This window comes from Pteropus vampyrus, unplaced genomic scaffold, assembly GCF_000151845.1.
Source record: "Pteropus vampyrus isolate Shadow unplaced genomic scaffold, Pvam_2.0 Scaffold85, whole genome shotgun sequence".
Taxonomy (NCBI): domain Eukaryota; kingdom Metazoa; phylum Chordata; class Mammalia; order Chiroptera; family Pteropodidae; genus Pteropus; species Pteropus vampyrus.
Window position 1 is genome coordinate 5691990 of NW_011888866.1, and position 20666 is coordinate 5712655.

General features: G+C 32.6%; 1 protein-coding gene across 1 annotated transcript in view; it reads left to right on the forward strand.

The window, feature by feature from the left end:
• ADAM10 (ADAM metallopeptidase domain 10) overlaps window positions 1-20666 on the forward strand; it is a 110556-nt gene that overhangs the window by 81739 nt on the left and 8151 nt on the right. The window contains exons 9-14 of the mRNA XM_011363422.1: window positions 896-1059; window positions 5848-6031; window positions 10642-10792; window positions 11605-11788; window positions 13088-13196; window positions 13668-13888. Of these exons, the coding sequence (XP_011361724.1) occupies window positions 896-1059; window positions 5848-6031; window positions 10642-10792; window positions 11605-11788; window positions 13088-13196; window positions 13668-13888 (1013 nt within the window). The remainder of the gene's footprint in view (window positions 1-895; window positions 1060-5847; window positions 6032-10641; window positions 10793-11604; window positions 11789-13087; window positions 13197-13667; window positions 13889-20666) is intronic.

Sequence of the window (20666 nt, forward strand, 5' to 3'; positions counted from 1 at the left end):
ATTGTAAGTTATTTAAAGTGTGCATCATAATGATTCGATATTTGTATGCATTGTGAAAGGATTCCTCCCATCGAGTTAATTAACACATCTATCACCTCACTTATTTACCTTTTTCTTTTTTCTTTTCTTCTTTCCTCCCTCCCCTCCCCTCCCCTCCCTTCCTTTTCCCTTCCCTTCCCTTCCCTCCTTCCTTTTTCGTGAAAATGTTTAAGTTTACTCTCTCAGCAAATTTCATTTATACAATACAGTGTTATCAACTATAGTCACTATGCTGTACATGAGATCCTCAGACTTTATTCATCTTATAACTGAAAGTTTGTGCCGTGACCAACTTCTCCCTATTTCCTTCACACCCCCCACCACTAATTCTTTTCTTTTTAAAAAATATGTTGTATGTTGCCTCTTAGAATAATGCATCACATTCTCCTATGCATCACTGTGTTTATTTGTAGAAGTGACTTTCTTAGAATCTACTTGAAAATCTTTCATTTAACTTATGTGATTATAAACTTAAATATGTTTTCTTTTTGAAAGATGAAAAGTATAGGCTTTGACTCAGTGTAAATACTGATAAATTCAAATTTAATAGAAACTTAAATATTTGTTTTGCTTAATTAATGGGAGCAAAAATTTGGGGACATTTTGATTATGAAGAGGAACATTTTATAAGGGCTTTGTACTCAATCCTGGGAGTTTCTTTATGTGTACCATTAAAACTTTTACTTGAAATGTCTTGCGAATCTTGGACCAAAGAAACTTGAGTATTTGATATATATGGGTAACAATTGTATTTTGAACTCAAAACATAAAATTTTTAAATTTAATATAGCATGTATGAGAAAGTTATTTTGGGGGGGAATAGTTGCTAATTTAGCCATCTTTTCTTCTGAATTAGGAAGCTCTGGAGGAATATGTGAAAAAAGTAAGCTCTATTCAGATGGTAAGAAGAAGTCCTTAAACACTGGAATTATTACTGTGCAGAACTATGGGTCTCATGTACCCCCCAAAGTCTCTCACATCACTTTTGCTCATGAGGTTGGACATAACTTTGGATCTCCAGTAAGTATTGCTTAATTATTAGGCTTTAAAAAAATTAACCTTCCTTTTGAGTGATTTTTTGTTTGTTTATAATGAAAACAAATTCATATGAATGTTTAGTTTTTATGTCAGAACAATGATGTACTTGACCATATTGAAAGAGAGGAAAATAGAATATTTGTGATTAAAATAAGAAAAGTAAGCATAACTATGCCAGAATTCTATGAAGGCAAGGAATTTTGTCTGTTCCATTTACTTCTATATTGCCTGGCCCTAGAAGAGAGCCAGGTACATGATTCGTTAAAATATTTGTTGAATGAGAATCACTTTTCATTGTTTAAAGCATATGCTGAAATGTTAGCAAATTGTGGAGTGGTTTTTTTGCTTGGTTTCTGTTAAAGCGTTATTGGGGTTTAATGGATTCATCTTTCTCTACTGTGGAATGAGATTGATATTTTAAAATCTTTCAGGACAAAGACATTTTAACACACACAAAAGTGGAGAAAAATAATACAATAAACTCTCATATATGTCTAACGTCCAGAACAGGGGTCAGCAAACTTCTTCTCTGGGCCTGCTAGTAAATATTCTAGGCTTTGGGGGTAACATTTGGTCTCTGTTGCATATTTTTCTTTGTTGTTTTATAATCCTTTAAACATGGAAAATAACATTCTTAGCTTAGGCTGTATTTAAGCAAGATGTGGGCTGCAGTTTCCCGACCTCTGATTTGGATTCAATGATTATCAAGATTTTGCACATCTCCTTTCTGTATTGATTCCTTTTTCTTTGTGAGGTATTAGAAGCAAATTCATTCATCCTTACATATTTTACTATGTATGTCAAAAAAAAAATAGACATTTTCTTAAATAACCACATTGTAGTTATGATACCTAACAAAATTAACAATTCTTTGGTGTCATTTAATAGCCAGTCCATTATATTGATTTTCAAGTGACCTAAAGATTAATACACACAGAAATGCGAAATACTGAAAGATACTCTTTGTAATTTTAGTAGGTTTTATTAAAATAACAAGTTTGGGAAAATTTCATTTGAAAACAATACGTAAATTCATTTTTCTTGTATCACTTGTAAAAATGGAAATTTTTATGAGTTTAGAAAAATATATACTAATAGTTTAAAATTCTCAAATGTGCTTCTCTAATTAGCCCCCAGTTTGTAAAATATGAGTGCCATCCCATTAATCAGAAATTGATAGATTATTATCAGTACTCTTATTTAGAGAAAGTATGTAAAATGTTTTTAATCTCTCTACCTCTTGACCACTTTTGGGATCTGTTCTTAAAAGAGTAATGGAAATTTTAGAGATGAGCAGAGGACTGTGGTTCATGGTTAATTTGTATTTTTGATGGCAGTGAAATGTCCTCTCTTCTCTCCCTGTTCCCTTAGTTCCAGCCCTTACCATGCGAATTATAGTACCCTTCTAACTATTCTTCTGTCCTTTAGTCCAGGGCCTCTCAAATCTTAATGTGCATATAAATTACTAAGGAATTTAAAATACAGATTTCGGTTTAGTGAGTCTTTGGTGAGGACGAGTTTCCATATTTCTAAGAAACTCCCAGGTATTGCTGTTGCTGCTGGTCTGTGGACTACACAGTAGGGAGTAGGGAATCTAGTCTATTCCATTTTCACTTACTGTCTAATCTGTTTGGTACCCATTTGCCAGACAAGTGTTTTTAGTACAGTAATGTTAGATTACTTACTGTTTAATGGATAAATTGGTTCATATTCTTTGTCTCCCTCGCTATCTTTTCCTATCATACCAGACTACTTTTAATGATTCTTCTGTGCTTAATCACAACCCATTCCTTTGTGCTTGTTGTTCACACTACCATTCATATACAAAGTAGATACCTAGTAAATATTTATTAAATAGTTTAATAGTTAGATCGGCTAGAATCATAAACTACTGAGCTTGTCCTTGACATCTTTACCTGAAGCCTGTCTTTATCTCTCCTACTATATATATATAAAATGTCAATGGTAACGTTCTCTCTCTGAGTGGTTCATATTATCCCTTACATTTATATATCCCATCCCAAATATTTATTGCTTTTTTGGGGAAGTTATAACTATAAATTAGACAAATTTCTCTCTCAGTATGAAAATTCTAATATGTGCCCATTCTTACTAGATCATTCTTGATCTAGATTTGGTTCTGACCATGCTGATCATGTCACTTCTGTTTACAGCTTACTTGTAATACTGCTAATGCATGATACTGCTAATACAATTTCTTTATCTTAGCATTTAGAGTTTTCCATAATTTGGATCCATGTATATTTCCAATGTTATCTCTCCTCTCCTGTCAAATTAAGTAATTTTATAGTCCTTTAAAACTTTCTGTCAGGAAGCCATTTCCTTCCCATTTCTGCCAATTGAAATCTTGATCCATGCTGTTATGTAATGTAAATTGATATGGCCCTTTTGTCAGGTAGTTTGGCAATGTGTATCAAGATGCTTAAAATGACTGACTTTTTAATTCAGTAACTCTACATCTGGGAATCCAGCTAAAATATATATGTAGACTCTATCAAAGATTTGTGTGCATTTCAACAATAAAAATTAAAAAGGTTATCCATTGCCATTTTATTTATAATAGCAAAAAATTTTAAACAGCCTAAGTGGTCCCACACTAGGAAAGTATCATGGAATGCTCTGCAGTCATTTAAAAATCAAGTTTTTCAGTGCTCATTCTATACAGTTAAACTGAAAGAAACCATTTATAAAACTGTACACATGGTATATTCCAAATTTTGTTTTAAACTATGATACGACTAGATGCAAGTCAGATAGGACATGAGCCAAAATGTTAATAGTAATTATTGTGGTTGGTGGAATATGATTGAATGTTTCTTTATCCATTTTTTATTTTCCAAATTTTCTAGAATATAAATTAAACAAAATAAAACTAAAAAGCTTTTCTGTTTTTTTAAACTAAGATTATAGTTTCTTTGTGAAACCAGTCTCTTTATTTGAACTCTCATTGCACTTTTGGGGACTAGAGTCAAGATGCCCTTTATATTCTATTTTATATTTTGTTTATTTGTATGCTTGTTTATTCCCTTTTTTGAGGATGACAAATAGCTGGCATACTTGTTTATAATCTGTTCCTCCTTCCATGACTATTAATGATCCATTACAATATCCTCTGGGATAGTAAAATAATTAGTGATTAGTGATATCTGTAATGGATTCATGGGGCAGGAAGTCATACTTAGGCAGGGATATCAAAATTTGCTATCTCTTTTGAATAGGATGTAAGCCCTTTCATGGATAGGGACAGTACTTAACTCATCTTTATATTTTCATACTATATTTCAGTTCCTCCTTGTATAATATTGGACACACACTCCTTTATTGAATTGAAAGATGGTAAGATATTCTGTGATGATATCAAGAGTTATACAGTATTGGGATTTTTTTCTATCTCTTTCTAAAATTTAAATGCTGAGAATAATTCTAGTGCCATACATATCAGAAACCAAATTGAATTCCATAGAATGAAAACATGAAGCAAGATAATATTGGTGAATAGTAAAGATGTGTTAAATGTTGAATGTATGTTCAGGAGAAAGGCAAGAGGTATCAGGAAGAATAGAGGTAATAGTAGAGAATATATTTTTAATAGTCGTGTCAGATTAGGGAGTAGAAAATGAAAGTGACTTAGATGGGCTCTGAGAAGAAACAGAATGCCTTTTGGTATTTTCTTTCTGAAGGATAAGATTGTCTGGTATTCAAAGCAGCAGTTAAATAGAACTGTTACTCTAGGACCCATTGTTTTTCACCCTTTCTGACGTGTTCTGAATTGTTGTTTGAGGAGCATTGAGCTTCCTTTGTTTTGTTTTTAAATGCATATACCACAGGGGGTAGGGAGACTTGCTATGATCTGGTAGTGTTCTCTTTCCTGATTTCAGTGCTAGTCACATATGTTTATTGACTTTGAGAAAATTCATGGAGCTGTGATTTGGTACTTTTCTGTGTGTATCTTATACTTCAGCAGTATTTACCAACATAGATAGATAGATAGATAGATAGATATAGATTTCTATATCTATATCTGTGATATCTATATCTATCTATCTATCTATCTATATCTATATCTATCTATATCGATATCTATCTATCTATATCGATATCTATCTATATATATTGATATAGATAGATATCGATATAGATATATATATCTTCAGTTTTATTCTGCAAAGCAGTATTTTGATTTTACCTCTTGGCTTTTCTTCATTTTCATTTAAAAATTGATCATTGTGTTTCTGTCCCTACTCAGCATTACTTCTCTTTCTTATGTAATAGTTAATAAGTCATCTCTCTTAGATGCCGATCCTGTATGTACTTAGCCCCATACCATTCTCTTTTGTTTCTTGTCGTTTTCCACCTCTGTCTTCTCAGAACTTCCATAACATGTAATTTAGCATGTATTTTAAAGAATATTTAGTAGTTTTTAAGTAGTTTATGTTTCCGTTACTAGTTTTAAAAGTAAGTGAACTTATTTTTAAGAGACTTTTATGGTAGTTTGTCCTCCATTCTACCCGCTAATTACAAAGCTATAAGTTTTGCTTAGAACTTCACTGATTTTTCCTTCCCTTCTAAGACAGTGACCCTTAAAAGAGTAATTGTTTTCCTTCTTAGTCTAAAACAATTATAAGGTCTTTTCTAAAGGAGTGTCTACAAGCTTCCATTGTTCTTCTGATGAGAAAATTATATTTAATCAGATGACCTGAAAACCTTATTTTACTTCCTGTTTATGTAACTCTATATTCTGTTTGACAGCATGATTCTGGAACAGAGTGCACTCCAGGAGAATCTAAGAATTTAGGACAAAAAGAAAATGGCAATTACATCATGTATGCAAGAGCAACATCTGGGGACAAACTTAACAACAATAAATTCTCACTCTGTAGTATAAGAAATATAAGCCAAGTTCTTGAGAAGAAGAGAAACAACTGCTTTGTTGGTATGTATATTTTCCCAACATTTTATTATGAATATTTTCAAACTTGAAAGAATTATGTAATGAACACTTATGTACCCACCACTTACATTTTATGATTAACACTTTGCTATATTTGCTTTATCACCTATTTATCAGTCTATCCATCCCTCAGTCCATATTTTTGGTTGCAGTTTGAAGTGGATTACATCAGTATACTTCACCCCTAAATACTTCAGCCTACATATCATTAGAGTTCAGTGTTGTTTGTGTAAATCTTAAGTCCACTGTTTGAATGAGCTTTGATAAATACATTTACCTGTATAACCTATCAAGATATAGAATATTTCTATCATCCCAGAAAGTTCTTTCATTTCCCTGCCCAAACAATCTCTACTCCTGGCACACGCACAGACAGGCAACCACTATTCTGATTTATTTCACCATAGATAAATTTTGCTCATTTTACTTCATATACATGGACTCATATGGTTTGTTCCCTTTTATGGAAGGCTGCTTTCACTCAGCATAATCTTTTGAGATTTTCAATTAATATTTTGTTCCATATTTTGTTCCATTGCTGAGTAGTATTGCATTGCATGACTATATCAGTTTGCTTGGTCATCCATTCTCCTACTGATGAATGCCTAAGCTTTTCAGGTCTGAACTAATATGAATAAAGCTGGTATAAAATTCTTTTTTTTCTTATTGTGGTAAAATATATATAATGTAAAATTTGTATATAAACTAATTTTAAGTGTACGATTCCACGGCATTAAGTACATTCACAGTTTTGTGCAACCATCACCACTATCCATTTCCAGACCATTTTTTATCACTCCAAATAGAAATTCTATAACCATTAAGCAATAACTTTTCTTCCTTTCTCTCCCCAGATCCTGATAACCTCTAATCTATTTTCTGTCTCTATGAATTTGCCTATAATAGGTACCTCATATAATTAGGATCATAAAATATTTGTCCTTGTGTGACGTTGGCTTATTTCACTTAGCATAATATTTTCCATATTCATCCAAGTTGTGGCATGTATCAGATTGTCATACTTTTTTATGGCTGAATAATATTCCATTGTATGGATATAACACATTTTGTTTATCCATTCATCTGTTATGCCACTCTTGTGGCATTTAATGTTCTAACTATTCTACTTTGTATTATGATATTTTGGGTTCTTCTTCTATTTCATGAGATTCTAAGTTACTTGAGGGTAAAAATCGAGTCTGCTCACCTTACTCAAAGATGGGTGTAAACATATGATAGCAAAGGAGAAAGAATTGAGGAAGAGGTCCAGATAAGCATGGCCTTTTGTTTTATTTTTAGCTGGATTTTAAAAATAATTAAGGTATAATTGACATAACATTATGGTCTATTGTTTTTAACTGTAATTTTTTGTAGAGGTAGTTTAGATTTACATATAGATTTACATGCAGTTATAAGAAATAATAGTTTCCATGCACCCTTCACTCAATGGTAACATCTTGCAAAACTATATAGTAGAATATCACAACCAGGATATTGACATTGATGCAATCCACAGATCTTATTCAGATTACTCCAATTTTTCTTGTTCTTATTTCTCTCTGTGTGTGTTTAGTTCTATACAGTTTTATCACATATGTAGATTTATGTCTCCATCACCACAGTCAAGATACAGAACAGTTTTATCACCACAAGGAACCCTCAGTGTTGCCCTTTTATAACCAAACCCACCTTCTTCCTGCTGTACTCTCACCTTCCCTAGTAAACCATTCTCCCTTTCTAAAATTTTGTTACTTTAGAAATGTTATGTAATTGGAATCATACAATATATGTAATCTTTTGGGATTGGCTTTTTTCACTCAGCATAATTCCTTGGAAGTTCATTCAAATTGTTGCTTGTATCAATAGTTGTTCCTTTTTATTGCTGAGTAATATTCCATGGTATGTATGTACCACAGTTTATTTAACCATTCACCTATTAAAGGACATCTGGGCTATTTTCCATTTTTGGCTATTATGAATAAAGCAGTTAGAAAAATTGATGTCTAGGGTTTTTCCGTTTTTTTTTTTTTTTTTTTTTATGTGAACCTAAGTTTTACTTCAATGTGATAAATGCCCTCAAATTTAATTGATGGATCATATAGTAATTATTTATTTTTATTTAAGTGAAACTGCCAAACTGTTTTCTAGAGTGGTTGTACTATTTTACATTCCCACCAACATTGTATAAGTGATCTGATTTCTCTGAATTCTTGCTAGCTTTTGGTATTTTTGATATTTTTTATTTTATCTATTCTGATAGGTATATTGTAATATCTCATTGTGGTTTTAATTTATATTTTTCTGATGACTAATGATGTTGAACATCTTTTCATGTGCTTATTTGGTGAGGTGTCCATGTTTTTTGGCCATTTCTAACTGGATTTTTTTTTTCTGTTGAGTACTGAGAGTTCTTTATATAGTCCACATATTAGTCATTTGTCAGGTACTGGTCTGCAAATATTTTCTCCCAGTTTGCAGTTTGTCTTTTTATCCTCTTCCCAGAGTCCTTTCCAGAAGCTGAATTTTAATGAGTCCAAATGATCAATCTTACTTTTATTGATTGGCTTTCTCTTTAATGCCACATTTTTTTTTTTCTTTTTAAAGGGTAGATTAAAATTACATTGATGTCATTTTTGTTATTATTATTAGTGGTAGTTTTTTTAGAGCTTATTGTGGAAGTGCTACATATATTCTTCATTTGTATACTGGGTTTTCACAACTTTCTGGTTGAAGTTGACTTTAAAAAGTGAGTATATTATGGGAAGGAAATTTAGTTCTAAAATTATAATGAAATATTTACCTATTATAATTTTTGCATTTAAACAGGACCTTTTCTATGTGTTTGAGCTGTTAGCAATTAGCTGATTTAAAGTAATATTTCTATGAGATGTAAATTAATTTGTAGTAAATATTGCATCAAAGGTTTTCTGATGTTATCATTTTCCTTTTCTCTTTAATTACATCACATAGATTATAAAATGATTATTGCTAGACTTAAAAAAATCATTATTATTTTCTATGTGTATGTGTATGCATCTAGTTTTAGGGAACAAAAGAAATCGTATAAAATGAAAGAAGGATGGAGCTTCATTTGCTTCTAAAGTTTCCTTTAATATTTGATGTAGTTAAAGATAAGAAAGAACTTTCTAAATATAAAGCTAGTGATTTAGGTATCCCTTGTGTTGAGTTCCTGTGTTTGAGATGTGTTCCCTTCCACTTATTCACTTCTCAATTTGAAGCCTGTACTAAACTGTTTTCCACTTTGATTTAGTGTAGAAAGAAAAGAGCATGAGAATTTAGACCTAGGAGACCTGTGTTTTGCCTATACTGTGGCATATGGTTTCCAGCAAGTCACAAACTCTCTGTAAATTAGTTTTCTTTTCTATAAAATGAAGATATTTGGTTCTTATCATTTCCCTGCAGATGCTGAAGTTCTGTGATTTTATGATCTTACTAAGAGTAGTGTTCCTGTTCTAATTTTAAACCCCATTGATGAAATTGAAGAACTTAAAAGAGAGCCTAAATTTTTTTCTTAAATTTTTTATTTTTCAGTCTAACCTTAGTGAACCAAGATTTGACTCAACACTGATAGACTCTGTAAGAATACAAAAAAAATGTAAATAATACATGGTTCTCTTAAGGAGCTTGGTCTAGCTGAGGAGCAAAACTAATGTACATTAAAAAAAAATTACTTATTGACCAGGATACAATCAGCCAAATAGAATGTGGGAAATTCCAAAGGACAAAAATGATCTGATTTCTTTAACAAATAAATTGTATAAAAATAAGAGAGGAGGCAATCTGTTATATATTAAAAGAACTTAAGACACCTGTCAACCAAAAGCAGCCATGGAGAGAGGGTTTTGGGGAACATTTTGTGGAACTTGGGTCAAATAAACCCATTGTAAAAAGGCAGTTGAGATAAAACTGAACATGGATTGGCTATTAGATGCTATTAATCATATGGTTGATTTTGTTAGATGTAATAATAGTTACATTTAAAAAAGAAGAGACATTATCTCTTAGATTTATCCTGGATTATTTACAAGAACAAATGAATATGTTAGGTGGAGTTGTTTACAGTATATTGTTGATAGTTGTTAAAGCTAAGTGATTGGTACATGGTAGTTCATTGTACTTACTCTTTTACTACTCCTTGTACATTTGAAATTTTTCATCTAAAAAAAGGTTTAATTTTTTTCTGATTGATGAAGCATTTAGTTTGTGTTTGTGTAATATAAACAGTGCAGTCATTGTTCAGTAAAGCTCAGAGTGGCATGACCTAAATAGAATGTTACTACTTCTAGAAGGGACCTTAGAAGGACCATCAGGGCAAATTGCCTCACTATACAGATGAAGATACTGAGACCCAGCACAAGGGAAGCAAATTGCCCAGGCCATATTGCTAGTTAGTGGCTTGATTGAGCTTTAGGATTAGGTCTCTTAATTTCCAGATTCCTACTTTGTTCTGCTTTCTTATTTATCAAAGTTTTCCTATCTCCCTTTGTTATGAGGCTCTAAAAAGTTTGTGAATTTTAAATCAAATTAATATGTGCATACAGTGTTTACTTTGTCTTATTTATTTTCCTCAGAATCTGGCCAACCTATTTGTGGAAATGGAATGGTAGAGCAAGGTGAAGAATGTGATTGTGGCTATAGTGACCAGTGTAAAGATGAGTGCTGCTATGATGCGAATCAGCCAGAGGGGAAAAAATGCAAGCTGAAACCCGGAAAACAGTGCAGGTACCTGCTAATTCCAGTCATGTTAATGTTTCTATTATGTCACCTGAAGGCAGTTATGATAAATTTAAAACAGATTAAGAGATGCATATGATTTTGAAACTTTGTCTTTATTTGTTATTTTGCTTTATTTGCTTTATTTTTATCCAGAAGATATTTTTATTTCTACTCCATAGCATTGGTTAGTGCACTATTGTTGGCAGGTTGAACCACTTGTAATTTGAGTGGTGGGTGTTAAAAAAGGACATGTAAAAGATGCTCAATAAAATACATATTATTTAGCTCTTAACTTTAAAGATGTGACTATGGTTTATATTTTTAGAATCTTAATTTTAAATATTCAGGTAATAAGCATTCCATACACTCCTGTAACTTAGTGTCATATAATTGTTTTACTTGTCAAATTACTTCAGTAGTATAGTGATAGAATATTGTTTATGCAGTACTTTTTAAGTGGCTGGTCTGTGTATCCTAGTTTGATTTTAGCATATAAATGTAAGAAAAATTGACTAAAGTATGATGTAACTATGAAAAACACTGATAACTTGCTTAATACTAAATATATTTTCTATTATAGTCTTTCATTAAAGGCAAATAGAATAAGGATGCCTTGCTTATTAAAACAAGACAATGACTTTTCTGCGCTTATTAGAATGTTGAAACTTAATAGCCTCTTATTCAAATATTTGAAATTGTATACCAGTAACGTCCTTACCATTTAAAAGATGAGGTTTATGATTTAAAAATTAAGACCATATCTATGTATATAGGAAATATCCTAGTGATTTTCTTTAATCATTTAATGTTTCTTCTAGTCCAAGTCAAGGTCCCTGTTGTACAGCACAGTGTGCATTCAAGTCAAAAACTGAAAAGTGTCGGGATGATTCAGACTGTGCAAAGGAAGGAATATGTAATGGCATTACAGCTCTCTGCCCAGCATCTGACCCTAAACCAAATTTTACAGACTGTAATAGACATACACAAGTGTGCATTAATGGAGTAAGCATTTGATTTATATGTTTTTTTTTCTTATCCTTTCCCCTTTTTCACCCATTCTCCCAACCCCCCTTCCATCTGGCAACCATCAAAATGTTCTCTGTGTCCATAAGTTTGTTTCTGTTTTATTTGTTCATTTATTTTGCTTTTTAGATTGCACATATAAGTGAAATCATATGGCATTTGTCTCTCTGACTTATTTCACGTAGCATAATACCCCCTAGTTTCATCCATATTGTTGCAGATGGCAAGATTTCATTCTTTATGGCTGAGTAACATTCCATTGTGTGTTTTACCACTTCTTCTTTATCTATTCATCTGTTGAGGGACACTTAGATTGCTTCCATATCTTGCTATGGTAAATAATGCTGCAATGCATATATGGATGCATATGTCTTTTCAAATTACTGTTTTGTGTTTCTTTGGATAAATACCCAGAAGTAGAATTGCTGGGTCCTTTGTTGTCTCTTGTTATAGTCTTTCTTTTTTAAAGTCTATTTTGTCTGGTATAAGTACTGCTAACCCAGCTGTTTTTCTTTTTCCATTTCCATTTTCATGAATATCCTTTTCCATCCCTTTAGTTTCAGTCTATGTGCGTCTTTTTTGTTTTTTAGTATATAGTTTTTAATTTAGTTTTGTAAAACCTGCTTTTTCAAACTAATTGTTGACACTTAAAGCTGCATAGTTAAAGTAATCTCAGTTAGTGCACTGTGGTTGGCAGATTGAACTACCATATAATATTCCTAACTATTTTCCCACAAAGACATGAAAGTATTATATGGTTGGTGGTATTCAATTAGTTGCCTACTTGCCTTTCGGCTTTCCACTGCATGTGTTTGATATTCTTTAGAGAAAAATAGTTACATAACTGATCATGTGACTTTGTACTGCTTTTAAGTTTTATAAATGAGTATCTTTTTTAATAGCCTAAATAAAAAATTTTTTGCTAACCTAAATAAAAGAATGTGAAGCTTTTAAAGCTTTCTTAGCTAAATAATCATTTTCCTCTATAGTTCTTCTTGTAAAAGAACTAACATAAAGTTAATGTTCATCTACTCTCTGTTTCTGTTTTTGCTTTAAGATTTTTTTAAAGTTGCCATTTCTTTAAAAGATTTACTATCTTATTTGCACTTACTCTTTTTCAAATGTATTTATTTGATGCATTGCTGATACTAATCTATACTTTTTCCAACTTGTATTTCTACTTAATTATTTTAGCATTGAAGGCTTTTATCTGTCTATTACTGTGAACAATAGGTTTGACTATATATAGATTAAATAATTGGTCTTTTTTTTTTTCAGCAATGTGCAGGTTCTATCTGTGAAAAATATGGCTTGGAGGAGTGTACTTGTGCCAGTTCTGATGGCAAAGATGATAAGGAATTATGCCATGTCTGCTGTATGAAGAAGAGTAAGGCTTTTAAAATATAAGAATATAAAATCTGTTTCAAAAACCTTACTTTCTCTTAAATTTTGAGTGTTAAACTTTGATACACTGTTTGGACAGATAATTTCCAGCTAAACTGATCCCCTTGAGAAAAATTTTAAATGTAGCATAGCATTGTGTTTCTAGTATTATGGTCCCTACAGTGTTTTTAAAATGATAAACTAGACAAAAACCTGCCAGCTATATGGCAGTAATGAATATAAACACTGTTGAAAGGTTTTAAAGCCATTGTGGGCTCTAAGTCAAGAGTTGCTGGTTGTTTATATCATAACATTTAAGGTGAATTACCAATGGTGTTATCTAGCTTAACTAATGAAAGTCTATATAATATGTTATGATAATGATTTTAGGCAGTTTCTTCCTTTCCTCCCTTTCTCCCCAACCAGCCTGCTAGGTAATCAGATTTTCAACTTATATTTGGCACTTCTTTTCCAGTGGACCTATCAACTTGTGCCAGTACAGGGTCTGTGCAGTGGAGCAAGCAATTCATGGGTCGAACCATCACACTACAACCTGGATCCCCGTGCAATGATTTTAGAGGCTACTGTGATGTTTTCATGCGTTGCAGATTAGTAGATGCTGATGGTCCGCTAGCTAGGCTTAAAAAAGCAATTTTTAGTCCAGAGCTCTATGAAAACATAGCTGAATGGATTGTGGTAAGTATAGTCTTTATTTATATTTATAAAGAAACCATATCTTAAAATGGTTTGATCATAATTTTACTTGGCCAGAGATCATCAATGTTATGAGAAAATAAACCCCTCCTTCCTTTCCTTTACTTGTCTGAAGAATGATTTTTAAAGTTCAAATATCCCTGGGTATTATTTTCTTCTAAAGTGATCAGAATCTCCACATATGTATTGTTCATACATGGATTGATAGGTGATGGGAGTCATTCTGTTTTACTCTGCTCCCTAGTTCATGTCCTGGATGGGTTACTTCCTCCTTTGGTCCATCCAATCATGGCATTTTGATGAGAGTTTTTCCTCGAGTTGTTTTGGAAAGCCCCGCTTGCTTTTTATGCTTCTCTCTTGTCTCAATATGACATTGCCAGCTGTGAGTTCTACTTTGCTGAACAGGAGAGATGAAAGAGAAATTGGTGATTCTTCTGAAGGTTTTTTCTGATGTCTCAGCATAATTTCTGGGTCTTCATCTTGTCTATGATAGGAAATGTTGAACAGGGTAAGATCAGATATAGAGCCTTTTGCAGATTTGTTAATGATTATGGATGTTCATCCAACATAAATCCAGTGAACTGTATTATTTTTAAGCCAACATTTCTCTAAGTTATACAGATGTTAAATTACCTGAAATTTTCTTAGAAGATTGCTGAGAATGACTATCTTAAGTCATTTAAATATTCATGTGTCTAAGTGATTACATTAAAATATCAGTAGGAAACTTGCAAGTGATGCATTTGAGAAGGTGCTATACCTGAACTGAATGAGTTTGCTTTGGAAATTGACTTAGAACTCAGCTCTTCCCCTTTCTCTAAATTTTTGTTACCTCTTTTGAGTGTGTTCAGAACTGAAGATGCCTCAAAAGCACATAAAAAAAGTCGTCTGTGTGGGTTGTCACCCTTTTTGGTACTCTTGTAATAACATTCTACAATAAAAATTGCGGAATTATCTCCAGCATTAAAATACTGTTTATTACACATAGGAAGAATATATTTTGCATGTTAGAACACTGTTTTTTAGATATGTAATGACTATGTAGTGGGAGGATCATTTAAGTTGGATTTCAGAGACCTAGATTTTAAACCAAATGATTGGGCAATTGATTTAACTTAGGTCTTCTTAAAACATGATATGTTACTCATTTTTGTACTCCTGCACTTGGTGCTTAATAGGTGTTCAAAAAATATCTGTTAAGCTAAAGATGTCTTGTGACACTATGATGAAGTAGAAAGAGTACAGGCTTGGGAATTAAAGAGTACAGGCAAGAATTCTGATAATCAGTCTGGCATTTATCAGTCTATGACTTCAAGTAGCTTACCTTTCTTGGCCCTTTATTTTCCTGTTTTCAACTCAGATCCAATTTTCTTTTTTCTCATTATCTCTGTTAAGAGTAAGTTGAGACCTGATATACTTGTAAACTATAGAGGAAAATGTGTTCAGAAAAGAAATCTGATAATAGGGAACTCAGAGTTATATTCTTCTACTGAGTATATGTTGTGCCAGATATTTTGGATTTTGTAGGTAGGATATTACGTCATCTGAAAATAGTATTTTTTCACTTTTCTCCATTATCTCTAATTTTGACTCAATTTTATCTAGAATTTCAAAAGCTCATTTATTCCTATTAAAATATTTAATAGAAATGACATTTTTATTTAAAATACTTTTAAAACCATTTTTCATACATTAGATTGAGGATCTGATGAAATGCTTCTTATAATGAATTAGTAATAGGAAGCCTTTTTTTGTGCCCTGGAACTGATTAGTCAGGCATTTTAGGTTTATACAAGTTTGTCTTCAGTGTAGAATGCTTTTATTTTATATCGTTGACATGCACATGCCATTCTTTCAAATAGCATGATCCATAATGCCTGAAGGTTCTTGCTGCATTTGTGGACATTAACCAGATCACACAGTAAGATAACAAACATCTAGTTCCTTATAAGTTATTTGTCTCATTTGCATTTTGTGCAGAGTCCACTTGCATAGTAGAGTTTATTTTGCTGCATTAATACCTCATGCTTTTGTCTTTCATCATTGTCAGTAATGTATCCTTTCCGTTAGTGATATAGGTTTATTAGGATGCTCTCGCTTAAGAAACTGTGAAAAGGAAGGAGGGGAAGGGTTGGTTTCACTGACTTTTCTTTCCAGTGGTGCCTGGTGATTTTTTCTTTCTTTTCTGTTGTATGCTGTTGCATCTTTTCTTATCACGTAGGGTAGAGTAGGAAGAACAGTAGCAATTTTAATACTTCAGGGCATGAGTTACTGACTGGTAATAGTACCGTGAAAATGATGTGATAAAGACTTTCTTTTCTGGAGAAAAGTTGTTTTTGACAACAGTGTTTTGAACATATTTTTTCAAAAATATGTTTACTGTTTTGCTGAGTGCCTACTATGTATCTGGCAGTAGGTAATGCAAAAACATACTTTGACTTTATCAAGGAGTTATTGAGTTCTTGAAATGTTTGAGAGCATTCACCAGTAAATCTGTTGAGTTCCTTTATCATTATCTCCTTTTCTCAAATGGATGTTGAGGGCATTGGTTATTCTTTTTCGGTTTCCTCCTTAGTTATTAATGTGTTCAGATTTTCTACATCTTTTGTGTTAGGTTTGACATTGTAGAAAACTCTCTTTGATCTTGATTTTTTTCAAAATTATCATCGTACTTTCCTATCCCTTTTTAAGTAATTGCCTGTTATTTTGTGGCTATTAAAAATTTTAATTTGTTCAGATTTATAGGAGTTTGTCTTTTTTAATTTGACAAAATTTTTATTTTGACAATAACCAGCTTTATTTCTCATTTTTAAATTAATTTCTGCTCTCATAGTTTGCTGTAATTTTATGAACCTAAGTATTAAGTACCTGATATTCCTTATAAAAGAATTAGAGCAGTGTTTCCCAAGTGCTTCGCTGAACATTAGATCTATGGGTTTAGCAGTTAAATGAATCTGGAAAACATTGCATACTATAGTCCCCTCTTAGAGATTTGGGGAAAATTGTGGGAAATCTTGCAATAAAAAATATTTTTAACTTCATTTCCACACTTTCCTGATCCTAGAAATCTTTACTCATGTAAGGCTTATTAAACTCTAACTATCCTCAGAACTACTGCTCTTGATTAAGTGCAGTTCTCACTCCTGGTTGTACATGAGAATCACCTTTGGGCTTAGACCCATTAATTCAGAATCTCTCGGGGTGGGGCTTAAGTATCTGGATATTTTAAAAGTTCCTCAACTATTTCTGAGGAGCCACAATCGAGAACCAGCCATTCACCTAGAACAGAGAGTTGGTAAGCTATGGCTAATGAGCCAGATCTAGTCCAGTGCCTGTTATGTATGGCTCATAACCTAAGAATGGTTTGACATTTTAAGTAGTTGAAAAAAACAAAAGCTATTAAAATAGTATTCTTTTGAAAATTATATGAAATTCAGATTTCAGTGTCCAAAAATAATGATTTATTGGAATATGGCCACACCTGTTCAGTTACAAATTGTGTATGGCTGCTTTTACATTTTGAGTAGTTGCAACAGAGACTGTATAGCCCCACAAAACCTAAAATATTTATCTGGCCTTTTTAGGAAATGTTTACCCCAACCCTTGATCTAGAGTAGTGGATCTCAAAGTATATAGTCCCCTGACTAGCAGCATCAGCATCACTGGGGAACTTGATAGAAATGCAAAGTGTCAGGCCCCACTCTGGACCCACTGCATCAGTAGCTGATGGTGCATACTAAATTTGTGAAATGTTTTTTTTTTTTTCCTATCTCTGCAATTAATGGTTTTATTTTAAAAGACTCGTAACCGAAATTTTCTACTTTGTCATTCTAATATGTTGAAAATGGAAGATGAAAGATATGGATCTCTAAAGTCCATCATTGTCTAGTAGAATAGGTCACATAGATATCACTTATAAAACTTGAACAACAAAGATGCAGTGTTGACACAGGGCTTAGCATATAGTAAGGATTCAGTATACTATTGCTAGTTAACTTTGAGGCTATAATGTTTTCAGATTTCTCTCAGTGGAATTTTATCATGCTAGCACAGGCTGAGCTTAAGTAACTAAAAGATTAGTACCCAGTTGCTTTCCACTTGGCAGATTGGTGTGAAGGGTGGCACATGGGGTGTTGAAGGTTAGAAGAACATTTAATCAAAGACTAGATTATAGTATGTTCTGAAGGATAGAAAGAAGCTCTCTGCCCTTGAAGGATTGCATAATCAATATAACCATAAGGAACGGTGGGCTCCATGTGATCTTGTGACCAATAGGAAGTCTAGAGTGCATTTGCTGAGAGGGAGAATTGTTAAACACTGGAATATTCACTGAAAGGGTTATTTGGTTAACTTTTTATGATGATCTTTAAAAACAGTAGATTATTTTATGTCTGAAGAGACTTGAGTACATGTCTTGCCCCTCTCCCCTCTAGGGTTTTTTTTTGGTGGGGGGAATGATACCTGTTTTATCATTTTGTTATCCTATAGGTCTTTTTTGTTTATTTAGATTATTAAAAAAAAACTATTAAAATTAGTACACAATAAATTAGATTGGTAAATTTTGACCTTTCATTTTGTCGTTTTTATTTCTTTTTTCTACAGTGTCTTTTTTTGGCCATATAAATCACTGTATTGAACAACATCTGTTTCTTATGCAGAATTATTTTCTCCAACTTTGTTTAGTGCTTATTAACTTCAAGGCTTTTTTTTTTTTTTAAACTTTTAGACGTCTTCTCTTTATCTGTTAAGTTTCACTTAACACTCTTGTATCTATGAAAGACAAGAGCTTGGTGCATAATTTATACTCATTAAATGTTTGTTGAATAAATGATAGTTCTCCTTTCTTTCCTACTCTTAACATGTGGACAAATTGCGATCTTTTCTTTTGGTAGTCTTTCTCCTAATTTTATAGTATATGTAAAAGAGAAATCATGATTTAGCATTTAATCTACTCTCTGATAATTCTCTTTTAAAGAAAGTGTTAAAAAATTCCTTTTACTAAAGGTGGCTGTATTTACTAACACTCTCAAATACACCATTGTTTTGTTTTGTTTTGTTTTGTTTTGTTTTGTTTTGTTTTGTTTTGTTTTGTTTTGCTCTCTTCTATCTACTGCAGTATTTCCTTTCCCCAGACACTAAACTCTGAAAAGCTACTATCGCTGTCACTAAAACACCTCAAGCTTGGGCTTTTGAGATACGTAGTTACCTGGAAAAACTTGAAGGAAGACCAGGAACACTGCTAGAAGGCTCTGGGTGCCACATTTTAGTAAATATCTGTTGATCTCAACTGAGACTAGGTCCTATTGACCTTTGTTTTCTGCAAAGTTATAACTGTTATTAAATCCAGCTTTTCTTTCTCCAGTCTACTTCTCTTACTGCCATATTACTTGTGTCTCTTTTTAAGACTGTTTAGATACTGAAAAACTAGCATTAGAGGTATTAAAATCACAAATTTTTTTATGCCCTGTCTCTGTTGTAAGAGCTTTGTCATATTTGTATGTGTGGGCAATCTAGAAATAATAAATGAACTGTTAGAAGTGTTTCAAAAAGTCAGTATTTGGAATAATGACTCATCTGTAATAAATAGTTCAACAAATATTTTTTTCATGGGTTAGGTACTGAGTTTGTAGGATATAAATTCAAGGAGCTTGCAGTCAGGTTTGACACATAGAAACATGGTTTCAGTTTTGTCTGGTGTTTTCATAGAAAATAGAACCTGTTCGGGGAAGGTCCCTTTAAGGAGGTGATGCCAAAGCTAAGATCTTAAGGATGAGTAGAAGTAGAAGGAACAGGTTGATGTTTTATGAAGAAGGAATACCTGATAAAGTCACAGAAATTTGAATTTTTTAATTAAGAAAAATTCTGCTTTTTTCCTTTTGAAAAGTGTGGTTATCTGTTTTTTGTTTGTTTGTTTGTTTTTTTAATGACAAAGTAATATATTGAAAAGTATGCCTTCTTTTTCCTCTAGAGCCCAGTCCTCTTCAGATGAGTTTCTCGTATTCTTCAAAAACTATTTATACCATTACAAGAATATACATTTAAAAAAATAAGTGGAATCATATATATACACTTTGCTGTACTTTATTGTGTGGCCAAGTTTAATTTTTTCTCTCTTCCACTTAATCGTCTATCTTGGAGATCTTTGGTGGGAAGATTTTGAAGAAGGGTTTTTCATGGAGGAGTGACATAGTCAATTCCAGGTGGAAGATGGTTTTGAGCAGGGAAGATTGTAAGGAAAGAAATGTGTTAGAGAATATAATGAATATTAGGAATAGAAGTGCATCTCCCATAACAAAACTAGCCCATAAGCCTGAAAGTAGTAGGAAGACCCTTTACCCTTTGTGCCTTTGGATTGGATCACATTAGAGGTGATACTGCCTCCCCAGAGGGTATTTGGAAAAGTATAGTAGTTGTCATAGTAACTGAGAGGCTCTGCTAGCATTCGATGGATGAGGGCTAGGGATGCTAAACTTCCTTCATTGCTCAAAATGGCCCCATACCACAGTGCCAGCGTGTCTGCACTGACTATGAAGCACTGATCTGCATCCTAATAATTGGTGTGCTTGTTGAAAATGTAGTTGCTTGAGCCCTCCACCAACCAAAAAACTGAATTGGAATTTGTAGAGTTGTGGTCGGAGAATCTGTTTTAATAGGCATACCAGATTATTCTTAGAATTGAGAACCATTCCTTTACCATGCGAATGCTGATTATTTGATCAATTCTTCCCAGTGATATGACTCCTCTTTCTACAGCCAGTCA